General features: G+C 38.1%; 1 protein-coding gene across 1 annotated transcript; it reads left to right on the top strand.

Annotated features, from left to right (window-relative positions):
* Positions 1-5,662: 5,662 nt before the first annotated feature.
* On the top strand, positions 5,663-25,296 carry DNTTIP2 (deoxynucleotidyltransferase terminal interacting protein 2). The gene is made up of 7 exons (XM_043575606.1): positions 5,663-6,652; positions 7,685-9,324; positions 11,147-11,285; positions 13,981-14,076; positions 15,482-15,646; positions 17,192-17,301; positions 25,100-25,296. Exons 1-7 carry the CDS (start codon positions 6,581-6,583, stop codon positions 25,191-25,193), a joined length of 2,316 nt encoding a protein of 771 aa, XP_043431541.1. The 5' UTR covers positions 5,663-6,580; the 3' UTR covers positions 25,194-25,296.
* The last annotated feature ends 209 nt before the right edge of the window (positions 25,297-25,505 follow it).

The following is a 25,505-nucleotide window of genomic DNA, read 5'->3' as shown; positions in this document are numbered from 1 at the left end:
ATCCAAGAAACTATAGTCACCAGAAGGACCAAGGTGTCTTATAAAATACATTCACATTGTGTAAATTCTGAAGACTACATTGTGCTGGTATCCAAGTTAGAGTATCCATTTAGGGATGGCGGGTGCTAGATTGAATCACAAGTAGCTAATGATTTTTCTGTTCTCAAAGATCACTTAAACAGCTATGTATGGAATAGAAAATAAAGTTACTCTATTTTGCATAAATGCTGAGACTTTTCCCTACCAGAGCCAAGTAGTAACTGAAATAGGATCTTTGTTTTCAATGATAAAGGCTTAAGTCTCATTCAATTACATCTCATTTTTTAACAGATTTCTTTCCAACTTTTCCACCTAGCATTTTCAATATTGGGGAATGTAAGTGATTGATAGTTTATTATATATTTGCCGACAGTTGATCTCTCTGCAAATTGTATGTTTAGAGAAATTTGAAGTTGTTTTAAGGAGAATTTAAACCATTTGTTTTCATAAGCAAATATACCAACTTATGATTCTGAACCTCTTTTTTAAAGTTAACTTCCTAATGTACCAGAACTTTTACCTGTCATTTCCCCCATAAAGTTGATGATGGGATATGTCAGTTTTATTTTTGAAAACTATGTAACATAATTTTCACTAATATTTTTTATAGTTTTCAGAATTAGAAATACACTTAGGGGAAAATGTTTTCATTAGATAATTCTACTTTTATGTGTCTGTAGTAGTGTATTATGAAATACAGGCAAAATAAAAGCATTAATAAACATGTTTATAATAGTCTTTAATATCACCTATGAGTATTAATGAATTACCTAATAAAGTGTGTTGTATATTTTTTAACTGAGTTGAATAGTGTAAGCATCTAGAATATTATATTGATTTTGACCTATTTGAATTCATACAGTATGATTTGAAAATTATGAATAGCTTTTAAGTATCCAAGCCATAAAGCTATTCGTGCATTCATTCATTCAATGATTTATCAAATGCCTACTATATGCCAACCACTGTGTAAGGTATTGGCAGATAAACATAGAAATGAAAAAGAACCTGTGTCTTCAAGGAGCATATAGTATATTGGGGGGGGGGGACGGGAAGAGAGATCTGTACATGAATAAGCAATAAAGGCTGCATCTGTTAATGACTGAAGTGGTGAAAAGGGATTGGGGGCATATGGAAGGAAGTGGGGCTAGGGAATATCTACTGCTAGGAGACTCCCTGAAGAAATTAGTCTTAGAGTAGGATGACAGGATAGGTGGGCATTCTGGCAGAGGCCTTTGTTTGCCTCATTTGTAAATATGCTTTTATTGAATGATGAACAATTTATATGTAAACTTTAGAAACTCAGTGAAAACACTTTCTTAGAGAGCTTGCCCTTACAGATAAAAAGGAATGGCTTCTGTTGAGACAAGAGTAAGGTTGGAAAAGTAATGTTTTATAATCAAGAGGCTAAAACTTGCCCAAATCCCCCACATAGATCAGAATATGGCTGTTACGTAGTTTCACTACCAGAAAAGTCAAACAAAACTTTAATATGTATCTCTCAACAATGAATAAATGTATAAAATGTCATACAAGATTTTTATGTGTCGGTCCATTATTTTAGAAAGGTTCATGTTTGACAATGTCCATTACTTATTTTAACTCTATTTTCCTTGTTTCTTTCCTCACTGTTGACTCTTTCAACTTTTCTTGCTTAAGTATATGTCCTTAGTAATTCTTTCCTGGAAGGTCATTGGGCAGTAAACTTTCCAGGTCTCGTTTGTCTGAAAATATCTTAATTTAGTTCTCAATCTTAAATGATCATTTGACATTATAGAATTCTAAGTTTCCAAATACTTTCCCTGAGCAATTTGAAGACAATATTACACTGATTCCCAGTATATATACTCTTCCTGATGAAAATCTGGATTTCTGTCCCTAAAAGTAATGTCTTTTTCTCTAGTCTCTTTTTTATTTTTAGTTGAAAATTTCAACCTACTTTGATATGATTGGAATTAGAACAAAGCAGGAAATTAAAGCTGGCTGCAAAACTTTTTGATAACATAAAACTTAATCATAAAAGAAAACAGATAACTGGATTTATTCGAAGTTTAAATCTTACATCCTTCAAAAGACATTAAGAAAGTGAAAATACGGGGCGCCTGGGTGGCGCAGTCGGTTAAGCGTCCGACTTCAACCAGGTCACGATCTCGCGGTCCGTGAGTTCGAGCCCCGCGTCAGGCTCTGGGCTGATGGCTCAGAGCCTGGAGCCTGTTTCCGATTCTGTGTCTGCCTCTCTCTCTGCCCCTCCCCCGTTCATGCTCTGTCTCTCTCTGTCCCAAAAATAAATAAACGTTGAAAAAGAAAGTGAAAATACAAGATACAGGCAGGGAAAATATTTCTAGTACATATTTCTGAGGAAAAATATGACATAATAAAATTATTTTAAAATTACACTTCAAAGTACGCTGTCAAGAAAGTAGAAAGACAACCCACGAGATGAGAAAATATTTGTAAATCATGTGTCAGATACTTGTATCCAGATTGTATAAAGAACTCATAACTTCATAATAACCCAATGAAAAGCAGACAAAATGAACAGATTTTTCTCCAAAGATAAAATGAATAGAGGCACCCGGGTGGCTCAGTCATTTAAGCATCTGACTCTTGGTTTCGGCTCAGGTCATGATCTCATGTTTCATGGGATTGAGCCCCACATGGAGCTCTGTGCTGACAGTGCAGAGCCTGCTTGAGATTCTCTCTCCCTCTCTCTCTGCCCCTCCCCAGTGCATGCTTGCATGCATTCTCTCTCTCTCTCTCTCTCTCTCTCAAAATAAATAAACGTTAAAAAAAAACATTAAAAGATGCTTAACATCAGGGTATGCAATTTAAAACCACAATGAGATGTCACTAAAACACAAAATATCTAAAATTTTAAAAGACTGATAGTACCAAGTACTGACAAAGATGTGGAGCAAGCATAACTCTGATATTGCTGGTGGGAATGTAAAATGGTATGCCACTACGGAAAATACCTTGACATTTCTTACAAAATTAAGTGTTCACTTACTATATGACCCAGCAATTATTCTTCTAGGTATTTACTCAAGAAAAATAAAAACATATGTCCAAAAAGGACATAAATGTTTATAGCACTTATAATAGCTGAAAACTGGAAGCCACCCAAATGCTATCAACAGCTGAATGGATAAATGAGTTGTATTATCATAGAGTACTCCTCAGCAATAAAAATTACATACAGTAGCATAGATGAATCTCAGACACATGCTGAGTGCAAGAAGCTAGACATTAAAGAGCACCTACTTGAAATTTTAAAGCAGAATTATTCGATAGTGACTTTGATTTATTGCTGTGTCTGGGTACCTCAGAGTGTCACAAAAGGTTGCAACCAAAAGTGTCAGGGGGTGCCTGGATGGCTCAGTCGCTTAAGCGTTCATCTTGGGCCTACGTCACGATCTCACTGTTCCCAAGTTTGAGCCCCATGTCAGGCTCTGTGCTGATAGCTCAGAGCCTGGAGCCTGTTTCAGAATCTGTTCTCCCTCTCTCTTTCTCTGCCCTTCCCCCACTCCACTCTGTCTCCCTCTCAAAAATAAACATTAAAAAAAAAAAAGCATCAGCTGGAATTACAGTCTCATCTATATACTTGATTGAGGTTGGTCTACTTCCAAGCTTGCTCATATGGTTGTTGGCTGGAATGAGTTCCTGGTTGGCTATAGGCCAAGAGGCCTCCCTCACTTCCTTGCCACAGGGTGTCTCCAAAGGGCAGCTCATAACAAGCAACTGGCTTCCCACAAAATGAACAAGTGAGACTGCAAGATGGAAGCCAGCTTTTTTTTGTAATCTAATCATAAAATAGATATGTATCACTTGTCATTCCTTTCATTGTTAAGTCCAGTCCACATTCAAAGGTTTGAAACTTGGAGACTGGACCATTGGGGACCATCTTACAAGCCAAACTTTAGTGTTTTATATTATTTAATACAGAATGGTTACAAATAGTATTTAGTTTTAGAAGGCTCATGAACTAAAACCCCCATCTTTTGGTTAATGCTTGAAGTTCCAGGGAAAGATTCAAACCTTCAGTTTAAAGGTTTAATTAGTAAAATATTATCAAGGGAGAATTTCCCTTTGAGCCTGAGTGATAACTACTGTATTTTCATACTATATCTAACTAAAATTGGGTATACTGGATTGGCCCTAAATCCACCTTGGATAAAGAGGGTAGGCAATAAAGGTAGAAATAGAAACATGGCAGACCTGATTAGCCCACATAAAAACGGAACACATCACAGTTTTGCCTATTATCAGCAGACTGTTTATAGTAGACCAGCTCAGTCTTCTCAGATTATGAATATGTACTGCCATTTTAATTTTTGCATTTTGTTTCTTGAGCTTGTTAAGATTGTAATGTTTGGGGGTTTTATTTGTTTTACTTTTTTTTTTAATGTTTTATTTATTTTTGAGAGAAAGAGAGAGAGAGACACACACACACAGGATCCAAAGCAGGCTCCAGTCTCTGAACTGTCAGCACAGAGCCCGATGCAGGGCTCCAACTCACAAGCAGTGAGATCGTGACCTGAGCCAAAGTCAGTTGTTTAACCAACTGAGCCACCCAGGTGCCCCTATTTGTTTTACTTTAAAGGGGCTATACTTACAAGTGAACATTACACATTGATTTTCTAATACTTCCCAATTTTCTATACCCACTCCTATGATCTTAATTGCTATTTTCATGAATTTGTTCGTGTTAAAGTTGTACAGTTAATGCATGTAAAGCACTTAGTACCCAGCAAATTCGAGCTCATTGCTATTACTATAATTGACACTTTGTCCTCCATGCTTTTGATCTCCACTACCCACCTCCAATAGGTTCGTTTTCCTTCCTCTACAGCATTCTATCTTGTCTTTAAATCTAGCCTGTTTTCTTTTATGTTCTTCCTTACATAGTCTCATTGCTACTAGGCCATACTAAAATTCCTCCTTTGTTTTACCACATTCCCCATAAGAGTCAGTCTAAACCTTTTCCATTCCTCTAAGTAGATGAATCTTCTACTTACAGAGAAGATTGAGGTTATCCATCCAAAAGCCCCTCTTCTTTCCTCCCCTTTAATTTCCTTGCATTCACATTCTCTCTGTGCTTGATATCAACTCTTCCCTCCTGCCTCAAAGGAAGGAGCATTCTTTTGTGACTAACTCCTCCATTTCTATTTTTTATCCTATTCTTCAGTAGGGATTAGGCTCAGCTGCAAGTAACAGAAAATCTCCAGATGACAGTTTAAGTGATGAGTCACTAAGTTCTACACCAGAAACTAGTATTACACTGTATGTTAACTGGGATTTAAATAAAAACTTGAAAAAGAAAAAAAATAAAAGCACAGGTATTTCTCTCAGGTGAAACAGATCTAGAAGTAGGCTGTTTAGGACTGAAATGGCAGCTCCATCAGTTGTCAGGGACTCACTTTTTCTTTCTCACTGCTCTGCCATCCCTAAAGTTTGGCTTTATCCTCATGGCACAAACTTGCTGCATGAAACCTGAGAATATAGCTTTCCAGGGAGAAAAATGAATTAAAGAATTAAAGGTCCAGGGAGGACCTCCTCTCTTTTCATATAGTCCCTATACGAAAAATCCCTACTTTTCATGTAGTCCCTAAATAACTACACAACCCTTAATTTGTATGTAATTGGCCAAAATTTAGCCACATTTGGCTGCAAGGGAAGCTACCGAAAGGACCTATTTAGCTAGATGGCAATGTGCCCACTTAAGTATGCTTTGTGACAGTAAGAGAAATTGGTTTTCTCTTATAAAACAGTAACGAATAGATTTGATGAGGCATTCATCCTTTCTCACTTCCAATATCCGTTTACCTACTTCAATCCTTTTCCATTCTCCTCAGATATATTCTAGGTCTCCATCCTTCATCCTAAAAGAAAATGAAACGTCTTTTGATTCTGGTCATTCCCTTCACTGCAACAAAAACAAAACAAAACAAAATGATCGCTCTCCTTTACAATTTACATTTCTTCTTTTCTGCGTATTTCCGATCACTAGTTACCATGCCACCTTTAGATCACACAGCTTCCTAACTAGTCTCCGAGTTTCTGAGACATTTAACAAATACATCTTTACCTCAAAGAGTCTTTCAATGTTATTAATATTTAACTGTACGAATAAGGGCAGGATGTTGAAAAAAAAAAGGTATTATAAACAATGCAAATGATTCCTTCGGTCACACCCATGACTACATTAAGACGTTTAGAACTGCCAAATAAGAGGATGGATGAAGTTGGAAAGAAGATGCAATTTTCCAGTTTTGTGTGAAACTGGCACGGGGCCCTCGGTCACTGCGGGTTCCGCCGCCGCCACGAAGGTCACTCCCTGCAGAAGGCCGGTGGATCAGTCCTCCACAGCAAACACCGCAGCGAACGCTAGAAGCCGTGGCCTTGGGAATCCCTAGGTCCGTGGGCCGGAGACTGGCACGAGAGTCTCGCTAGTTCCGGAATCCTCGCGGGAAAGGCTAGCAAGTCGGTTCTTTGACGCACTTCCGGGGCGCCGGAACCGAAGTGGCCGGGAGCCGGGAAGATGGTGGTAACCAGGTCCGGACGGCCTCAGGCCACGATCCAAGCCACGTTGGCTGAAAACTCCCAGCAGAAGGTAGGGGTCGCAGCGTGCCGTCATTTCTGCCCGCCGCTTCGCAGAACGGCGCTTGGGTGGTAGGGCGGCGCGCAGGCCCGGCGGAGCAGCGTGAGGACGAGCGGAGGGAAGGGCCCGAGCCAGTCGCACGCTGCCCTGTTTCAGGCCCGTTGCCAAGCCCGTAGCTACCTCTTCGGTCCTCGCTGTGATCTTTTAAGGCAGTCCTCAGCAGGGAACAGAGAGGTCAGGTAACTTGCTTCGGGCAGTACACCTCCGTAATGCAGGTGCACGGCTGCGGCCTTTTAACCTGTTAGCACTGTACGAAGGAGGATTAATTTCGGCAACCAAATACGAGTCTGATGAGGGTGAAAAGAAGGTGACCGTTTTCACGTGGGGGAGCTGGTAATGGCCTCAGCACTTTCTTTCGGCGTTGGGGAGAGCTTCCGTGACGCCGCCTGGTGGCTGTTAGTGGCGCTAGTGGTCCCCTGGTCTGATTGTGCGGCCAAGGGAATGGAGCGTTAATTCCTTTAGGTACGTGAAGGTAAGGGACGCTACTGATTCCACTGGTTGTGTGTGTGTGTGTGTGTTCCTAAACACATCTGTGCTCAGAGTTAGTATTACCCTTCTTCTCTCTTCTCCTGTGTGTGTGTGTCGGAATGCAGGTCCACCAAGCATATTTGGCATTTGATAACTCAGTGCAGAAAATTTTCAATGACTTGTTTTGTTCCCTAAAGTTAGATCTAGGTCTTGGGGAGAAGACTGAGGCAGGGTCCTCCAAATGTAGAGTCAGATCCAATGTGTTTTTTTATTTTTACTTTCTAAAATCATGGGTACTCGTTGTTATGAGGAAGGGTCCTGCAAATGCAGGGGCAGATCCAGTATTTAAGTTGATTTTTTTTTTCTTTAATCGTGGGTGGTGGTGGTTGTCTTTGTATTAATCTCACTGGAGTTTTTTAGTGCCCTCTTAAAATTTGCTCCTGAGAGGAGTATTTCACTCGCTTTGCCCTAATTCCAGCCCTACCTAAATGACAGTGTATTTGTTCTGACTTTCAGAATTCTGCTAAAAGAATTCAGGCACATCCAAAAAGCAGGAAAGAATCTCCACCTGTTGACCCAACTACTGCTGAATCACAAACCACTAGGAAACAAAGTCCAGTCCCTAGAACTCCTAAAAGCAGAAAGAGGAAGAGTGGAACTACAGTCTCATTACCAGAGATAAACAAGCCGTATACTGATGGAGAGACCTCTGAGGTAGAGTCAGATTGTTCTTCTGTGTCTGAGCTCCAGGATCCCATCTTAAGAGTAACTAGGAGACGGCAGATCTTGGTTGCATGCACCCCGGTGTCTAGTGTTAGGAAAAGGCTGAAAATAACTCCAATAAATCAATCTCATGCTGAAGAAGACGATGACTCTGAAGCTGAATCACATGTCTCAGGTATTTCTAGAATTGTGCCGCCCACATTAATAACTACAAGAACTAGAAGAAGTAAGGCTAAATCCCGAAGTGAGCCAAACCAAGAATTATATGCAGAAATTATTTCTGATGCTGAATCATCATACTCAGACATTTCTTCATTTTCTGAAGTTACAACTATGAGAACAACAAGAAGTATGCAGAAGAAATTACAGTCACAAACTGAGGAGAAATATACTAACGTTGTACCAGAAACTGAAAAGCAGATTATAAATTTGCCAACGAATTCAGAGGATTCAGATACCAGACAAACAGCTTGTTTACTTGCAAGATCTCTTTCTCAGATAAATAAGCCAAATTTCTATAGTAATGAAACTTATAATGACTTTGATGATTCCTTCCACAGAAATTCAGGGGGAAAAAAAGCAGTGCAAAAACGTCAACATTCTAATCTAAGAGAGGAAAAACAGGCCAGTGTTGTACCTCTCAAAGAAGTAACAAAACAGAATTGTAAGAATTTAGATGAAGAATCCAAAGGAATGGTAGAGGAGGAGAAAGAAAGAAATGAGAAAAATTCTCAGTTGGAGAGCCTTTCTGAACCTCAGGACACTGACATTCAGCAGTTAGTTTCTCAGAGGCAGTCAACCCCCCAAAATAACAAAACTACATCAGAGTCCTCACATCTGAACTGTAAGGCTATAATGAAATCGTTAGCTCAGACATTTGCAGTGGTAGAAGTGGACAGATGGAATGAAGAGAGAAAGAACACCAAAAAAACAAGTGACCTGACAGAATTTGGTGGTGGTAGTGATGAAGAAGAGTGCATGGTCAAAGGTATCCGTGAAGACATGAATGACGAAAGGGGTATAGATTTTGAGAGCGAAACCAAACTGTTCAAGTCTGAGCTCAACACATCTCTGGATAAAGGTGATTCTGTTTTATTAGTGCTCAGCAGTGATGAGAGCCAGCAGTCTGAAAACAGTGAGAACGAAGAGGACACTGTGTGTTTTGTTGAAAATAATGGTCAAAAGGAGTCATTAAATGGAGACTCAGAAAATATGTCTTGTGACAACCCATTGTTTGTAATCGACACAACTCCCGGACTGAGTACTGATAAACATTTTTACCTGGATGAGGGAGACAAGGCAAGTGAGGTTGCCACTGAGGAAGAAGAGGGGGAAGAAGATGAAAAAAGTGAAGAACCATCAGACCTTGATAGAAATAAAGATGATGACTTTAGTGATGAAGATGACTTACTAAATAGCACAAAGTCTAAACTGTAAGTTTTACCTTTATTTTTAAAAGTAGGTTTTTGATACATACTTCAAGTGGCTAATTTACCATAAAAATATAAAAGAAATCAAGGGAATTGAGAAAATTACTGTCTCATGTTCTTTTTCTTTCTTTTAATGTTTATTTTTGAGAGAGAGCATGAGCGGGGAAGGGGGTGGGGGGGGGGAAGGATCTGAAGCAGGCTCTGCCCTAACAGCAGGGAGCCAGATGTGGGGCTCGAACTCACAGACTGTGAGATTATGACCTGAGCACAAGTCAGCCACTTACCGGACTGAGCCACCCAGGAGCCCCTGCCTCAGGTTCTTTACGAAAGAGCTCTTTTATCCCCCATTTCCCTGGTCTCTGTGTGTGCCTTTGTTAGTCCTATTTCTCCCACCAGTGACCTATTAGAAATCTATTAAAGATTTTCCTACATGATAGTTAAGAACAACATGAAAGGAAAGGAACTTTTTTTTCTTTTCATCCATGCAGATCATAGACAAGTTGAAAAATAGAGAAAAGCTGGAGGAAAAATAATCACCTATAATCTGTCACCCATTGAAAAGTACCAATGTTTGGGGCTATTTCTTTAGTTTCTTTTGTTTTCTCTTTTAAATTTGTTTTTCTAGGCACAGGTCCCTGGTGGCAATGTATCCACTGGAAATACAGACATCCTTGGTAGGGGCCTATACATTAATGGATGCCCAGTCTTCACTCTAAACCAATGAAATAAACCTCTGAGGCTAGCCGCAGGCATATTTATTATTTTTTAAAGTAACTCTCATCCAGGATAATTCTGATGTACCTTTAGGGTTGAGAGTCACTGCCAAACCACTACAGTAGTGATTTCACTTTCCAGTAGAGATTGATCAAAGCTTTCAACTGCTGTTTATATGAATAATTAGGTAAGAAAGTAACTATAAGTCCAAATGTATTTGCTTATAAACAGGACCTTTCAGTAATGTAAAAGTAGAAATTCTTATTACATAAATATAGCAGGAACCCAGACCCAACTGTAGAAGATTCCAATTTGGTAGATCCTGGAATATGACTTCTATATTTTTAAAAACCTTCAGTGGAAAATACAGATACTCATTACTGTTTAAAACTCACTGATTTAGAAGCATTACCAAATGCCCTTAGTTACCCAGGAAAACGTTTTAAGTTTGGGTAACTTGGAAGTTCAAAACCTTTCTCATTGTTACTAGCGATGGCAGGTGTATATTTGTTAACTCACTGCCTGTGTATGAAGTTGAGCTAGACTGCCAGATGTATCTCTTCTTTTCTGTAATTCTTTTCTTTATAAAATTCCTTTATGAAGTACATTGGCATATTATGTGGTCTTAATCTTTAAGAAAATCTAGGAAATCAAAAAAAACTTTTTTCATTCATTATTCATCCTAGAATGTTCTTCTAAATGGTTGTATTAGATTTAAAACATGTATTCAGTTTTTCAGAATCCATTGTAAAAGTAAGATTTTTCTTTTTTTTGTAGGGGGAGAGGTCATTGGCAGTAAAGGAGAGAAAGAAAAAGGTGATTTTAAAAATATAGTTTCGGGGCACCTAGTGGCTCAGTCGGTTAAGCATCTGACTTCAGCTCAGGTCCTGATCCTCACGGTTTGTGAGTTCGAGCCCCACGTTGGGTTCTGTACTGACAGCACAGAGCCTGCTTGGGATTCTCTCTCTCCCTCTCTCTCTGCAACCCCCTCCCCTACTCACTCACACACTCTCTCAAAAAAACTTTTAAAAAAACAATAAAAATAAAAATACAGTCTCCGTTTCCATTTTTATTTGATTACTTGATCTTTAAGTGATTGTTTCTCTTTCAGTCTGAAGCTGACAAGCAGCAACATAGACCCTGGTATGAGTATCAAGCAGTTGGGTGGTTTGTATATTAATTTCAATGCAGACAAACTACAGTCAAACAAGAGAACCCTAACACAGATCAAGGAGAAAAAGAAAGACACGGTAAGTTACACGGAGTGTCCTGTTGGTTTTCACAGAACTATGCAGTCACTTCTAGAAATTATTAGTCCTTGATAAGAGACTAATTTTCTTGCAGGAAAACCACATTAGCCTACTGTGCTCCTTTTTTCCCCCCCTCAAAGTCCTAGCTATAAAAGATGACATTTGAAAAACAATACAGGATCAGCATTCCTCTTCTTGCACCTACCAGTTATCCCAGGGGCTGTGTTTTCTTCTCTTTTCCTAGGAATTTCCTAGTAGGAATCCAGCACAGGATTCTGTTGAATCTGATGCTGGATGCTGTTGAGAATCTGAAAACTGGGTGCCCACTCCCCCCACCAGGAAAAATACATACCTGCATGTAGACCTAAAATTATACATATAATTGCAGAAGGAAACGCAGGGTAGGCAACCTCACCCAAACCCTCATCTTTCATCACAACCGTGCATGGCTTCCCCAAATCTGTATTTTCTAGCCTTGCTGTCCCTTCAGGTCTGTTGTGCCTGTTGTGTCTAAATCCTGTTGTGCCTGTTGACTGTTTATTCAGATTTGCTCAGGCATTCAACCTCACTAATAGCCCTCCTTCTCTTTCTGGCTGGAACCAGCTCCTTCTTCAGTATTCTCTGTGCTGGTTAATGATGCCAAAATCTCTTTTCCTTTTGCAGTCAATCGCTGAGCCTAAGGGATGCCGCTTCTTACATCCTTGTCCTCTGTTCCCTCCTTTTCACCCCACTGTCATTGACTAGTGCAGGGCTTTGTTTTTTCATCTAGACTACTGCAGTGGTCTCTTTATTCTTTTCTTCGAGCCACCCTCCATACTTGTGCTAGATTTCTCTTTTTAAAAATACAAATCTGGCTCGGTTGGAAGTTGTATATGTGGTATACCACTCTTGATCTCCATGTTGTGAGTACAAGCCCCATATTGGGTGTAGAGTTTACTTAAAAAAACACACAAACACAAATCTAACCATGAAATTCTCCTGTTTAAGTCCTTCAGTGGTTCTTCAAAACAAGGTGCCTCTGTTCCTTCAGCTGTGTTCACATGCTGTGTTCCCTGAACATGTCCTGCTCTTTCCAAAGCCAGTGCAGAGTTCATAGACCACTGCCTTTGGGAGACATTCTCCAACTCTAGTCTTTTCCACCACCTCTGTGCTTCTGCAACACCCAATATAGAGTTGACTCATTATTGATCATATAATTGTTAGTTTCCTGTCTTTTAGCTTTATATTTCTAAAACAGGATTCCTCAGCCTCAGCAATACTGGTCTTTTGTGCTAGTAACTCTTTGTTGTAGGAAGGTGCCTCGTTCACTTTAGTATATGTAGCGGCATCCCTGGCCTCTACCCACTACTGGTCAGTGGCATCCACCCCCCAACCTCTCTCTACACACACACACACTCACTCACACTATAGTACTTGATACACAACAAGCTCCTAACAATCTGCTAAATAAATGTCATGCTCTCATTTCTGAGTGAAAGGAAAGTCTAGACTGCTACTCTACTATCCAGAAACTCCTACGCCTGAACCTGAATTGAGGATTTCTGAATTGATTACTTTCAAATATTATTGACCAAATTAATATTTCTGTGAACTATTTTGAGGGCTCAGGAGCAGTCTTTAGTTCTTACACTATGGGAGAGGACTAATTACCCTGAAGCACTTTTTAGTAACATAAATAGTATTATGACAATATTTGTTTACCATATGCAAACAAAAAATGCAGAAGAACCTCTGAAAAAGAACCCCCAAAAGTACAGGCATCTCCCACAGAAGACTTGTATATAACTAATAAATACACAAAAAGATGATCAACAGCAAATGGAAACAGCCATAAGGCACCACTAACGACACACAAAAATACCTAGTGTTGGTAGCAATGTAAAGAAAAAGGCACTGATTAACCATTGGTAGGATTTAACCTTACTTGAATACAAGGCAATTTAGCAGTACCTGTCAAAACTTAGAATCTTACAGAAATAATCATATGTGTGTAGAGATGATGTTTATAGTGTTTAAGTGGGAAAAGGTTTGATGGACACTTAAATATTGGAAGAAAAATTATAGTGCGTAACAGCTATTAAAAAGTATGAAGTTGATCTATGTGTGAATTGATGTTAAAAGAGTGTCTGAGATATGTTGTTGAATTGTACAAAGCAGATTTATCGAGACAGGATGATTTCGTTGATATAAAAAAGTGTGTGTTGTTTAATCAGATTTATATCACTGTACTTAATATCAACTCCTCAGATCAGAGGAAGCTGTTTAACCAACACCAAAAGAACTTACTAAAGGCTAGGGGTTTTTTGCTTGTTTTTTTCAGAGATTTCAAGAGCTGTTATGGCATTTTTCCTGTTGACTTTATTTTCCAGTTTGGTGCAAGTGGCTGGTTGCAAATCCATGAAAACAAGTTAGACAAATTAATGTAAATCTGATGTGTGCTGATTTAGTTTAGAAAAAGAAATTTAAGATGAAGTTTCCTAAAATAATCCTTCAGTTTGCCTTCTAAAGCATTTTTATTGTAATAGACAAACTTAAGGACTGAAACAACTTTGCAGTAGTATGGTTGTATATAAAGAGGGCTAATATATTTGGAGTAGTCTTCAGTGTGGGAGATGTTTTGCTTAGAAGGTAAAAGATGTTGGAAAAGATTATATGATATTCTGATATTTTTAAAACCAATTTAATATTTTTGCAGCTTTTGCAGAAAACCATCATTACTCCTGATTTTGAAAAAAACTACTGTGTCCCACCATATAGTGAATCAAAGTATCAACTTCAGAAAAAACGCAGAGTAAGTATAGTGGCTCTCATTATTTAGAATGTTTAGGTGTGTTTGACTATATATATTCAGCTTATACACCATGGTTGTGTAACTTAAAGATATGTATTTTGGGGGCACCTGGCTGGCTCAGTCTGTAAAGCACGTGACTCTTGATCTCAGGGTTGTGAGTTCTAGCCCCCTGATGGGTGTAGAGATTATGTAAGAAAAGTAAAATCTTAAAAAAAAATGTATTTGCAAAGAAAGTTGTCACAAAAATTTAAGGGCCCATAAAATACAGTTTCATAAACGCGTTTTATATAGATTTTCACTTGGTGAAAATTTTTTCCCCTTCCTTAGACAGCCAGCATATAAGGTTACTGTCCACACCTTTGGTTTATAGGTACTGTTCACAAAGAGTTAAGAGCTCTGTTGTAAGCTGTCGTAGGGAACTTAATGTAAAAAAAAAACCCAGGTCTCTGTAGTCTGCCCACTGAGACGGTAGGAAACTATTTACTTTTTATTTTTTTTAAAGTTTATATTAGAGAGAGAGAGAGAGAGAGAGAGAGTGCACGAACAGAGGGGAGGTGCAGAGAGAGATGGAGACGGAATCTGAAGCAGGTATCTGAGCTGTCAGCGCAGGGCCCGACACAGGGCTCAAACTCACAAGCTGTGAGATCATGACCTGAGGTAAAATCAGATGCTCAACCGACTAAGCCACCCAGGCATCCCTAACAAACTAGTTTCTTTTGTAAAAATAGGGGATTGTTTCCATCTGCCATTTCAACTAATAAGGGTAAAGTTATCAAGGGAGCTTGAAGGAAATTTGAGGGTGTTCCCCTGGTAATGTCTCAGCACTAAGGTGGAGCATTACGGGCATGTAGTAGACACTCCATAATGTTGTATGAATGAAAAATAAAATTAGGTAAATAACTTGCTGGGAGTTTCTCAAAGAATAGAATCCTTTTTTTTTTTTTTAATTTTAGAAATAACATAAATTTCTGGACTGGTCAGACTAAGTGACTTTGAGACACCTGGGTGACTGAATAAAAATGTTAATGTTAACATACAAGCTCCAGAAGTGAAAATGTTTTTATACACTATCTCTTGTGTAGGCCAGATTACAGAATAAAGATTAAAGGTGTGGGTTATTCTCCGGCAAATCAGCAATTCTTACTAAGACACAAAATAAATTTTAAGGAACCCTCATTTATGAAACTGATAATACTGTGCCTAATTTACCAAAGTAAACACTTGTGATTCAATTTCTTTTATGAAAGGTGAATCTGAGGACTAATATATTCTGTAAAGTAACCTCTTTTGTTTTTAATTCATGAAATTCTCTATATATAATTTTGGAGGGAATGAGGTATAGTTTATACACTGCTTATTAAGGTCAGAATTTTCGGTTTAATTGTTCTTGAAATCTGAATTTCAGAAAGAACGACAAAAATCAGCGGGTGATGGCTGGTTTGGTATGAAAGCTCCAGAATTGACAGATGAACTTAAAAATGATCTCAAAGCACTGAAGATGAGAGCTAGCATGGACCCAAAAAGGTTTTACAAGAAAAATGATAGGGATGGCTTCCCCAAGTATTTCCAGGTATGAAACAACAATGGTGGTAGTGATGTTCTGTGGATTTTAGTTTGGAGAGCACTATAGTGTTCTTTCTGTTTACTCTTAACACAGATGAATATTTATGACACACATCTGCTTAGGCTGTGTAATAATGGCCGGAACCCAGTTGGCCACCAACTTGTAATGGCGTTCTCTATAGAGAGAAGGTATTGCAAATGGTAACTAAGTTGCCAGGTCATACCTCTAAAAGTTACGGAACCTCTAAGTTGGGTGTATCGTGTATAAATAATATTAGCCTAACAGCAAGAATCCTTACAGGATGGAGGAGGACATAGGGAATCATTTGCACCAAACTCCACTTCTCCAGGTAGAGGGTCATCTCCAGGCAAATGCTGAAAATAAGTTAAAAGTTGGTTTTCAAAGTGTTTGCAGATGAAAATCCAGTTGATTCACCCTCTGGTAGCTGTCAACTTTATTCTGTTCTTGTTGATTACCTTACTTGTCAGTCATCTGAATTACTATAGTAGTCCTTCTCCTCCAGGTCTGCTCTCCCTTATAGTCTATCCTTTACATTGTAGCCAGTCATCTATTCTTTACAAAAAAAAAAAAAAAAAAAAAGGCAGTCTGCTCATGATACACCTCTGCTCAGTGATATCACAGGTATCATGCAATGATACCTTCGATGTTTCTTTATGACACAGAGGGTAGAGTCTATATAGTCTGCACTCCAACTGGCTAACTAGCCCTTGTTTTGTCACATAGCCCTCTTAAGCTCCAACACACTCAGCCACTGTCTTTTCATAATATACACAAACTGGTCTTGGCATTCCGACTTTGCATGATGTACTTAGCTCTGCTATGTTTGCTTGGTGAAATTTTGCCCATACGAATCTAAGCTAAAATGTCATCCTTGTGAAACGCTGACTTCCATTAGGTGGAAGTGGTCACTTATCTTTTCATGGCATCTGCAGTGTTTTGTTCAGCATAATATGTTATGCTTTAATCTTTTAGTTACTTGTCTATGGATTTTCCTTAAGACTGGGCTCTTTGCTGGCAGGAGCCAGATGTTGTCTTTGTTTCCCAAACACTTAGCACAGTATTTGGCACATAGTAGACACTGTAAGTTTTATTTGGTTGAATGTATGAACAGAGTGGTTACTAAGAAGGTAGCATTTATGATAACGTATGAGATCAAATAAGTGTGTAGTAGAATTTATGTGTCAGTTATATTGAGAAACTAAAACGTAAAAGAATTTAAATTCTCTGTCCCACTTTTCTAGTTACACTGTTCATCAAGAGTTTGCTGTACTGCCTAGCACTAAATTACATAAAAGGATTTTTGACTTTACTATAAATTCTATTGAAATGTCATTAGTAGGACCCAATGCCAATTGAATAAGTGGCTTCTTTTTGCTTTAAAAAAATGGCAAAACTAACTTTAATATCAGTTCAATTTAAATTGGGTTTTCCTTTCCTTTCTATAAATACAGTTTGTTAGAGCTACCCTGAAATATGAAGGCAACTTAGCATTCAAGTATTACATGACTTGTTTCAATCATTTGCTCATAGATTGGAACCATTGTTGACAATCCAGCTGACTTCTACCATTCCCGAATTCCCAAAAAACAAAGGAAGAGAACTATTGTGGAAGAACTGCTGGCTGATTCTGAGTTCAGAAGGTAAAGGAATTTATGTTTCATTTTGAATTATATATGCTTTCCTTTCGAACATACATAAACTTTTAAATTTCAGGTAATTTTTAAATGCTTTAGCATGGCAGCACTATTTACATTTTGGATGAGATAACTGTTTATTAGGGGGAACTGTCCTGTGCATTATAGAATGTTTAACAGCATCCCTGGTGTCTGCCCACTATAAGTCAGTAGCACTCCATTCCCAAAATGTGACAGAAATGACTACTGACATTTTCAGATGTCCCCTGTGGGGCATAAGCAGTTCCCAGTTTAGAACTACTGCTTTACATGGAAGCTCGTAAATATTTGGCTAGAGGAGACTGAACCTGTGAAGGAGACTGGGAAAGAATGGCCAACGGACATTAAGACAACCAGGATGGCATAGTGTCATAGCAGTCAGGCAAGAGAGTGTTACAAGCAGATATAAACTGGAGGGAATGGTTAACAGGAATAAATGCTGCGGAGAGATCAAATAAGAACTAAAAACTTCCTTTGGATTTACGTGGGGGTCACAGCATTCTTGCCAGGAGTTTTAGGGGAGTGATGGGGAGGAAACTGGATTGGAGACAGTTGGGAGACGTGTAGACAATTCTTTGAAGTTTGTGAAGTGGAAGTGGAGTTGGAGGATTTTTTTAAGATGGGAGCAATTGGGAGTATGTTTAAATGTCCTTAAAGCATCTATGTGTGTATTCTAGGAGATTTAAAAGCACACCTCATACAGAAACCCTTGTTGAACTTCCAGATTGGTTTAATAGCAAAAGTGAAAAGGTCTGTCAAAGGGTTTTAAAAACTTTGTCAGCATGGAAAACAAATTTAACCCAAGTGTTACATAACCTAATTAGTCTGGTAATGGTAAAAATTTTAGAAATAAGCAATGCTCTTTTCTCACTACTCTCTCCTTGGGAGTTTCATCCCCCATAGGGCGTCAGTTATAATTTATATACTGCTGGCTTCCAAATGTATTATGTGTAGTCCGGATCTCTCTTGAGTCCATACCCACATAGCCATCTGCTGCCTCAGGAGCATCCAGTGGATATCTCACAAACACCTCTAAGGGCTAACTTGGTCTTTCCTGACCCCACCCTTGCAATACAGTCTAATCCTTTCCCAGTGCTCTGTACCTCATGACTGAACAGCATCACCATCCATCGGTTAGCACTTCCTTTAATCCCACATTCAGACTGTCTCTCCTATTCTATCTCAAGCCTGTCGTTTTCTCTCCATCCCCACAGAGGTGTGGTGCAAGCTGATTCTTTGCTTACTAAGTGTGATCCATATGTTCTGGTTAAAAATTGTCCTGTATTTTGTAATCTCGATGCTAGCAATCTCAGAAATCACAGCAGTGTTGATAGTGCTTTCACTAAAAAGTAATAGCATGAGGAAGATGGCAGTAAACTAGAAATTTCGTAGAATGAAACTCATAAAATTGCAGGTTAGAGGTAGTCTTACAGTTCATTGTTCCCATACTTCAGTCACTGAGTACCATTTTCATGTTTGCATCATCTGTATGTTGCCTGCTTTTATTTTAAAGGGAAACTTTAGGGGCCCCTGGGTGCACAGTCGGTTAAGCATCCAGCTCTTGACTTCGGCTCAGGTCATGATCTCACAGTTCATGAAAGCCCCACATCAGGCTCTGCGCTGACACTGGCACCTGCTTAGGATTTTCTTTCTGCCCCTCCCCTGCTGGCATGCACTCGCTCACGTGCGCACGCGCTCTCTCTCTCTCTCAGAATAAATAAACTTAAAATTTTTTAAGAAAAAAATAAAAGGAAACTTTATATTGCCTACTATAAATGGGTTAGTTGGCTTATAATTTTTGTAATGTACCTGAAGATAAATACATTGCTTTAAGTGAATATTGTCTATCACCTAAATTTATGTATCACACTATGTGAAACACTCTACTAGCCCATGGAATGTTTTAATTCTTTCTACAACATTCTCCTTAAGAGGTTTCTGGCCTCTGAATACTTTAGGATAGGGAACTTAACATTTTTAATGTGTCATATGTTCCATTAGTAGGAATGTCTTGGAACAGAAGAAGTAAGTGTGATATACAGAAGGAAATGTGATTTTCAGCGTCGCATGTGGTTTTTGGTTTTGTTGAGATATAGTTGATATACAGTGTTTTATTAGTTTCAGGTGTACAACGTAGTGATTTGACAATTCTGTACATTACAAAATGCTCATCACTGTAAGTGTAGTTATCATCTCACCATACAACATTTTTGTAATTTTGACTATATTCTCTGCTGTGCTTTTCATCTCCATGACTTATTTTACAACTGGAAGTCTGTGCCTCTTTATCCTCTTTACCTACTTCACCCATTCCCCCACCAGCCTCCCTTTGGCAACCATCAGTTTATTATCTGCCTCTCTCTGAGGAACCCCCATACTGTTTTCCATAGTGGTTGCACCAAATTACATCCCACCAACCAAGCCCAAGGGTTCCCTTTTCTCTATATCCTCACCAACACTTGTTACTTCTTTTTGATAATAGCCATTCTGACTCGTATTTGAGAGTCTGTTTTTTGTTTGTTAGATTGCACATGTAAGTGAAATCCTACAGTGTTCGTCTTTCTCTTTGACTTATTGCATTCAGCATAGTATCCTCTAGGTCTATCCATGTTGTCATGAATGGCAAGATTTCATTCTTTTATGTAGCTCAATAATATTCCATTATGTGTCTGTGTGTCTGTGTCTAACACCATCTTTATTCATCATCTGTCCTTGGAACACTTGGGTTGCTTCCATATCTTGGCTATTGTAAATAATGTTGCAATAAATATAGGGGTACATATATCTTTCCAAGTTTGAGGTTTTATTTGGGTAAATACCCGCTAGTGGAATTACTGAGTCATGTGGTATTTCTATTTTAAATGTTTTGAGGTACCTCCATGGTGTTCTCAACAGGGGTTGCACCAATTTCTATTCCTACCAACAGTGCACGAAGGTTCCCTTTTCTCCAAATCCTTGCCAACATTTGTTGCTTCTTGTATTTTTGATACTAGCCAATCTGACTGGTGTGATATGATGTCTCACTGTGGTTTTGATTTGATTTTGCCTGGTAATTAGTGACATTGAGCATCTTTTCATGTGTATTGCCCTTCTGTATGTCTTCTTTGGGAAAATGTTATGGTCCCTTTGGCCATTTTTTAATAGATTGGTTTTTTTGGTCTGAATTGTGGAAGTTACATATTTTGAATACTAACTCCTTATCAGATACCATTTCCACATAAATCTTCCATTCAGTAGGTTGTCTCTTTTTGTTTTGTTGGTTTCCTTTGCTTTGCAAAAGTTTTTTATTTGGGTGTAGTCCCACTTGTTTATTCTTGCTTTTGTTTTCCCTTGCCTGAGAAGACCTATCCATAAATATGTTGCTAAGACTTATGTCCTAAGGTATTACTGTCTATGTTTTCTTCTAGGAGTTTTATGGTTTTAGGTCTCATATTTAGTTCTTTAATCCATTTTGAGTTTATTTTTGTGTATGGAATAACAAAGTGGACTAGTTTCATTCTTTTGCATGTAGCTGTCCAGGTTTCCCAATTATTAAAAAGATTTTTTCTCCATTGTATATTCTTGCCTCCTTTGTCCTAGATTAACTGACCGTGTAAGTGTGTGTTTATTTTCTGGGTTCCCTATTCTCTTCCATTGATCTCTGTGTCTGTTTTTGTGTCAGTATCTTACTGTTTTGATTACTATAGCTTTGTAGTGTATCTTGAAATCTGGGATTATGATACCTCCAGCTTTGTTCTTCTTTCTAAAGATAGCCTTGGCTATTTGATGTCTTTTGTGGTTCCATACAAATTCTAGGTTTATTTGTTCTAGCTCTTCAAGAAATGCTATTGGTATTTTAACAGGGATTGTACTGATTCTGCATATTATGTTGGGTGCTATGGACATTTTACAAATATTAATTCTTCCAGTACATGAGTGTGATACATCTTTCCATTTGTGTTGTCTTCAGTTCTTTTCATCAGTGTCTTAAAGCTTTCAGCATATAGGTTGTTTCAATCTCCTTGGTTACATTTAATCCTAGGTATTTTCTTTCTGGTACAATTGTAAATGGGATTGTTTTCTTCTCTTTTTGCTACTTCATTATTTGCGTTCAGAAATGCAACTTCCATATTAATTTTGTATTCTACAGCTTTACTGAATTTATTCTGATTATTTTTTGTTAGTGTCTTTGTTAGTGTTTTGTTAGTGTCTAGGGTTAAACACTTTGTTAGTGTTTTGTTAGTGTCTAGGGTTTTCTATATGTATGTCAGGTCATCTAAGTAGTGACAGTTTTACTTTTTCCTTACCAATTTGGATACCTTGTATTTCTTTTCTGTAATTGCTGCAGCTAGGACTTCTGGTACTATATTGAATAAAACTAGTGAGAGTGGACATCCTTGTTTTGTTCCTAATCTTAGAAGGAAAGCTCTTAAAGTTTTTCTCCATTGAGTATGATGTTAGTTGTGAGTTTTTCATATATGGCCTTTCTTTTGTTGAGGTAGGTTTCCTCTAAACCCACTTTGTTGAGAGTTTTTAAATCATAAATGGATGTTGTATTTGGTCACCTACTGAGATGATCGTGTGGTTTTTATCCTTTTTCCTACTAATGCACCACATTGATTTGCAAATATTGTACTGCCCTTGAATCTGAGGATTAAATCCCATTTGATGGTGGTAAATGATTTTTTTTAACATTGTTGGATTTGGTTTGCTAATATTTTGTTGAGGATTTTTACATCTCTGTTCGTGAGGCATACTGACCTGTAGTGTTTGGGGGTTTTTTTTGTTTTTGTGGTGTCTTTGTCTGGCTTCAGTATCAGGAATATGCCTTACAGATTGAATTTGGAAGTTTTTCCTTCCTTTTCTATTTTTTGCAATAGTTTGAGAAGAATAGATGTTAACTGTTCTTTAAATGTTTGATAGTATTCAGCTGTGAATCCATCTGATCTTGAACTTTGTTGAGAGTCTGGAGTACTGTTTCAGTTTTGTTACTAGTAATAGGTCTGTTCAAATTTCCTATTTCTGATTCAGTTATGGAAGATTTTATGTTTCTAGCAGTTTATCTTTTTTTTTTTTTTGGTTGTCCACAATTTGTTGGCATATACTTTTTTAATTTTAGTATTCTCTTATAATTCTTTGTATTTCTGTGGTATCTATTAATTCTCCTTCATTTCTGATTTTGAGTTCTCTTTTCTTGACGAGTCTGGCTTTTTTTTGTTTTTTAGTCTCTGTTTCATTTATTTCCATTCTGATCTTTATTTCCATCCTACTAACTTTGGTCTTCATTTGTTCTTTCCTAGTTCCTATAGGTGTAAGGTTACATTGTTTGAAGTATTTCTTTCTTGAGGTAGGCCTTTATCACAATAAAGTTGCCTCATAACTGCTTTTGCTGTGTCCCAAAGATTTTTGACCATTTTCATTTTTTATTTGTCTTCATGTATTTTTTTCCTCTTTGATTTCTTCATTGACCCATTGGTTGTTTAGTAGCATGTTGTTTAGCTTCCATGTTTGTTTTCTTATAATTCATTTTGTTTCACATCATTATCTTTAGAAAAGATGCTTGGTAAGATTTCAGTCTTAAATTTATTGAGACTTGTTTTATGAGCTAGCACGTGACCTATCCTGGAGAATGTGCACTGTTCCACTTGAAAAGAATGTGTATTCATGGGGCATCTAGGTGGCTTAGTCAGTTGAGTGTCCGATTTCAGCCTAGGTCATGATCTCATGGTCTGTGAGTTCAAGCCCCGCATCGGTCTCTGAGCTAACAGCTCAGAGCCTGGAGCCTGCTTCTGATTCTGTGTCTCCCTCGCTTTCTGCCCCTCCCCCACTCATGCTCTGGCTCTCTCTCTCTCTCTCTCTCTCTCTTAAAAATAAGTGAACATTAAAAAGTAAATAAAGAAAAGCATATCAATAAATTATGTATTAAGAAAAAAGAAAAGAATGTGTATTCTGTTGTTCCTGGGATGGACCGTTCTGTTAGGTCCATCTGATCCAGCATGTTGTTTAAAGCCATTGTTTTCTCCTTGATTTTCTGTCTGGATGATCTATCTGTTGGTGTAAATGGGGTGTTAAAGTTCCCTACAATTATTGTATTACTGTCAGTTTCTCCCTTTATGTCTGTTAGTTTTTGCTTTATCTATTTAGGGGCTTCTATATTGAATGCATAGAAATTACAATAGTTATATCCTGTTATTGGATCCCTTTATTATATAATGCCATTCTGTGTCTCTTGCAACAGCCTTTATTTTTAGTCTATTTCATCTGATACAAGTATTGCTACCCTGTCCCCCCCACCCCCCATCCCACTTCATTTGCACGGAATATCTCTTTCCATTCCTTCACTTTCAGGCTGAAGTGAGTCTCTTGTAGGAAGTATATAGAGGAGTCTTCCTTTTTTATTCAGTCATTCACCCTGTGTCTTTTGATTGGAACATTGAGGCCATTTACATTTAAAGTAATTGCTGATAGGTTGTAATTATTTCCATTTTAATTGTTTTCTGGTTGTTTTTATAGTTTTTCTCTGATCTTTCTTCTCTTGCTCTCTTCCCTTACGGTTTGATGGCTTTCTTTAGTATTATGCTTGGATTCCTTTCTCTTTATTTTTTGTGTATCTATTACGGTTTTAGATTTGGGGTCATCATTGGATTCATATGTAGCATCCCATGTGTATAGCAGTCTATATTACTTTAATGTCACTGAAGTTTGAACACATTTGATTTTGTTTCATTTTTAATGTAATCTTACATTTGTTAGAATGTGTGTAAATTGTGGTGCTGACTTCTTGTGGGATTGAGTGAGCTGTACTATTGTAATGGGCTTCAATAGCTTCTGTTTTATTTTTTAAATGTTTATTTTTGAGAGAGCCTGTGCACAGGGGAGGGGCAGAGAGAGAGAGGGAGACCGAAAATCCCAAGCAGGCTCCACTCTGTCAGCACAGAGCCGGACACGGGGCTCCAACTCCCAACTCATGAACCATGAGATCATGACCTGATCCAAAAGCAAGAGTCACACATCCAACTGAGTCACCCAGGTGCCCCTCCCCTCTGCCTTTCTTAAAACTGTTAAATAGCTTCTGTTTTAAAGAGAGTATTAGCTAATCCTCAGCTTTAGTAATAACAGATTTATGTAACAGTGAAAGTGGTCTAGAACTTTCTGGCTAATTTTACAGGTTAGAGAATTTTTACTTTTTCCTAATTAACTGTACTGATAAGCCCTTCTTTTGAACTTTTGTGTACTACATTTTATTAATATTTGCCATAATGGCAATTAAAATTAAGAAACTTCAAAAATATTTATTAATTCCTTTTAAAATAATATCCCATTACACATTAACAAAAACAAATATTTTCATGAACAAAACAAAAATAATTTAGTGCAGATCTCTTTAATGTCTGGCTTAAAGATAGATAGAGCCTCATACCTGCTTCTGCATTAGTCTATTTTTACATTTTCATCCTACAAAAAATGTTTAAAGCATTTGATACCATCTGATAACTGGATATAGTGCATGGGTGTCCAGTGGCTCAAAGTTTTCAAGAGCCCTCCCTTACAGTTGCCATTTTTTCCTCAATGGACTGCAGGCTCTATGAAGGTAGGGAATGTGGCTGTCTTGTTCACTGCCCAGTCTCCCACCTCCAGGTACAGCTCCACATGGTGCAACTTAGTACAAATGTGATTAAACAGTGATAATGCAAAAAATGTTTTGAGGGTTAGAAGTTATACAACCACCATTACCTTAACTTCTAATGTGATACTTTAGAACTTAAAGGTTTGGTTTTCTTTTTAGATATAACCGAAGGAAGTACTCAGAGATCATGGCTGAAAAAGCAGCAAATGCAGCAGGAAAGAAGTTTCGAAAGAAGAAGAAATTTCGCAATTGAGATTCACCGAGCAAGCCACGTATTTTACATCTCTTTGTTTACTCAAGATGTTTTTGAGAACACCATCACACAAATTAATATAGACTGGCCCTGTCTGAAAGAAGTTGACTTGAGGGAGAATCAATCACATACCCCTTAGGATAAAAACAAGCGTGTCTACAAAAGACCCACCCAGGGGCGCCTGGGTGGCGCAGTCGGTTAAGCGTCTGACTTCAGCCAGGTCACGATCTCGCGGTCCGTGAGTTCGAGCCCCGCGTCGGGCTCTGGGCTGATGGCTCAGAGCCTGGAGCCTGTTTCCGATTCTGTGTCTCC

The sequence above is a fragment of the Prionailurus bengalensis genome, chromosome C1, assembly GCF_016509475.1.
Source record: "Prionailurus bengalensis isolate Pbe53 chromosome C1, Fcat_Pben_1.1_paternal_pri, whole genome shotgun sequence".
NCBI classification, from domain to species: domain Eukaryota; kingdom Metazoa; phylum Chordata; class Mammalia; order Carnivora; family Felidae; genus Prionailurus; species Prionailurus bengalensis.
The sequence above is the reverse complement of the archived record's forward strand: the minus strand, read 5'-3'. Positions and strand labels throughout refer to the sequence as shown.

Excerpts from the sequence above, each read along its gene's own strand:
- DNTTIP2 (XM_043575606.1), top strand. The coding sequence starts at position 6,581 with ATGGTGGTAACCAGGTCCGGACGGCCTCAGGCCACGATCCAAGCCACG. Across the intron at positions 9,325-11,146 it reads AATAGCACAAAGTCTAAACT|TCTGAAGCTGACAAGCAGCA; the intron begins GTAAGTTTTACC and ends TTTCTCTTTCAG. Across the intron at positions 15,647-17,191 it reads GCTTCCCCAAGTATTTCCAG|ATTGGAACCATTGTTGACAA; the intron begins GTATGAAACAAC and ends ATTTGCTCATAG.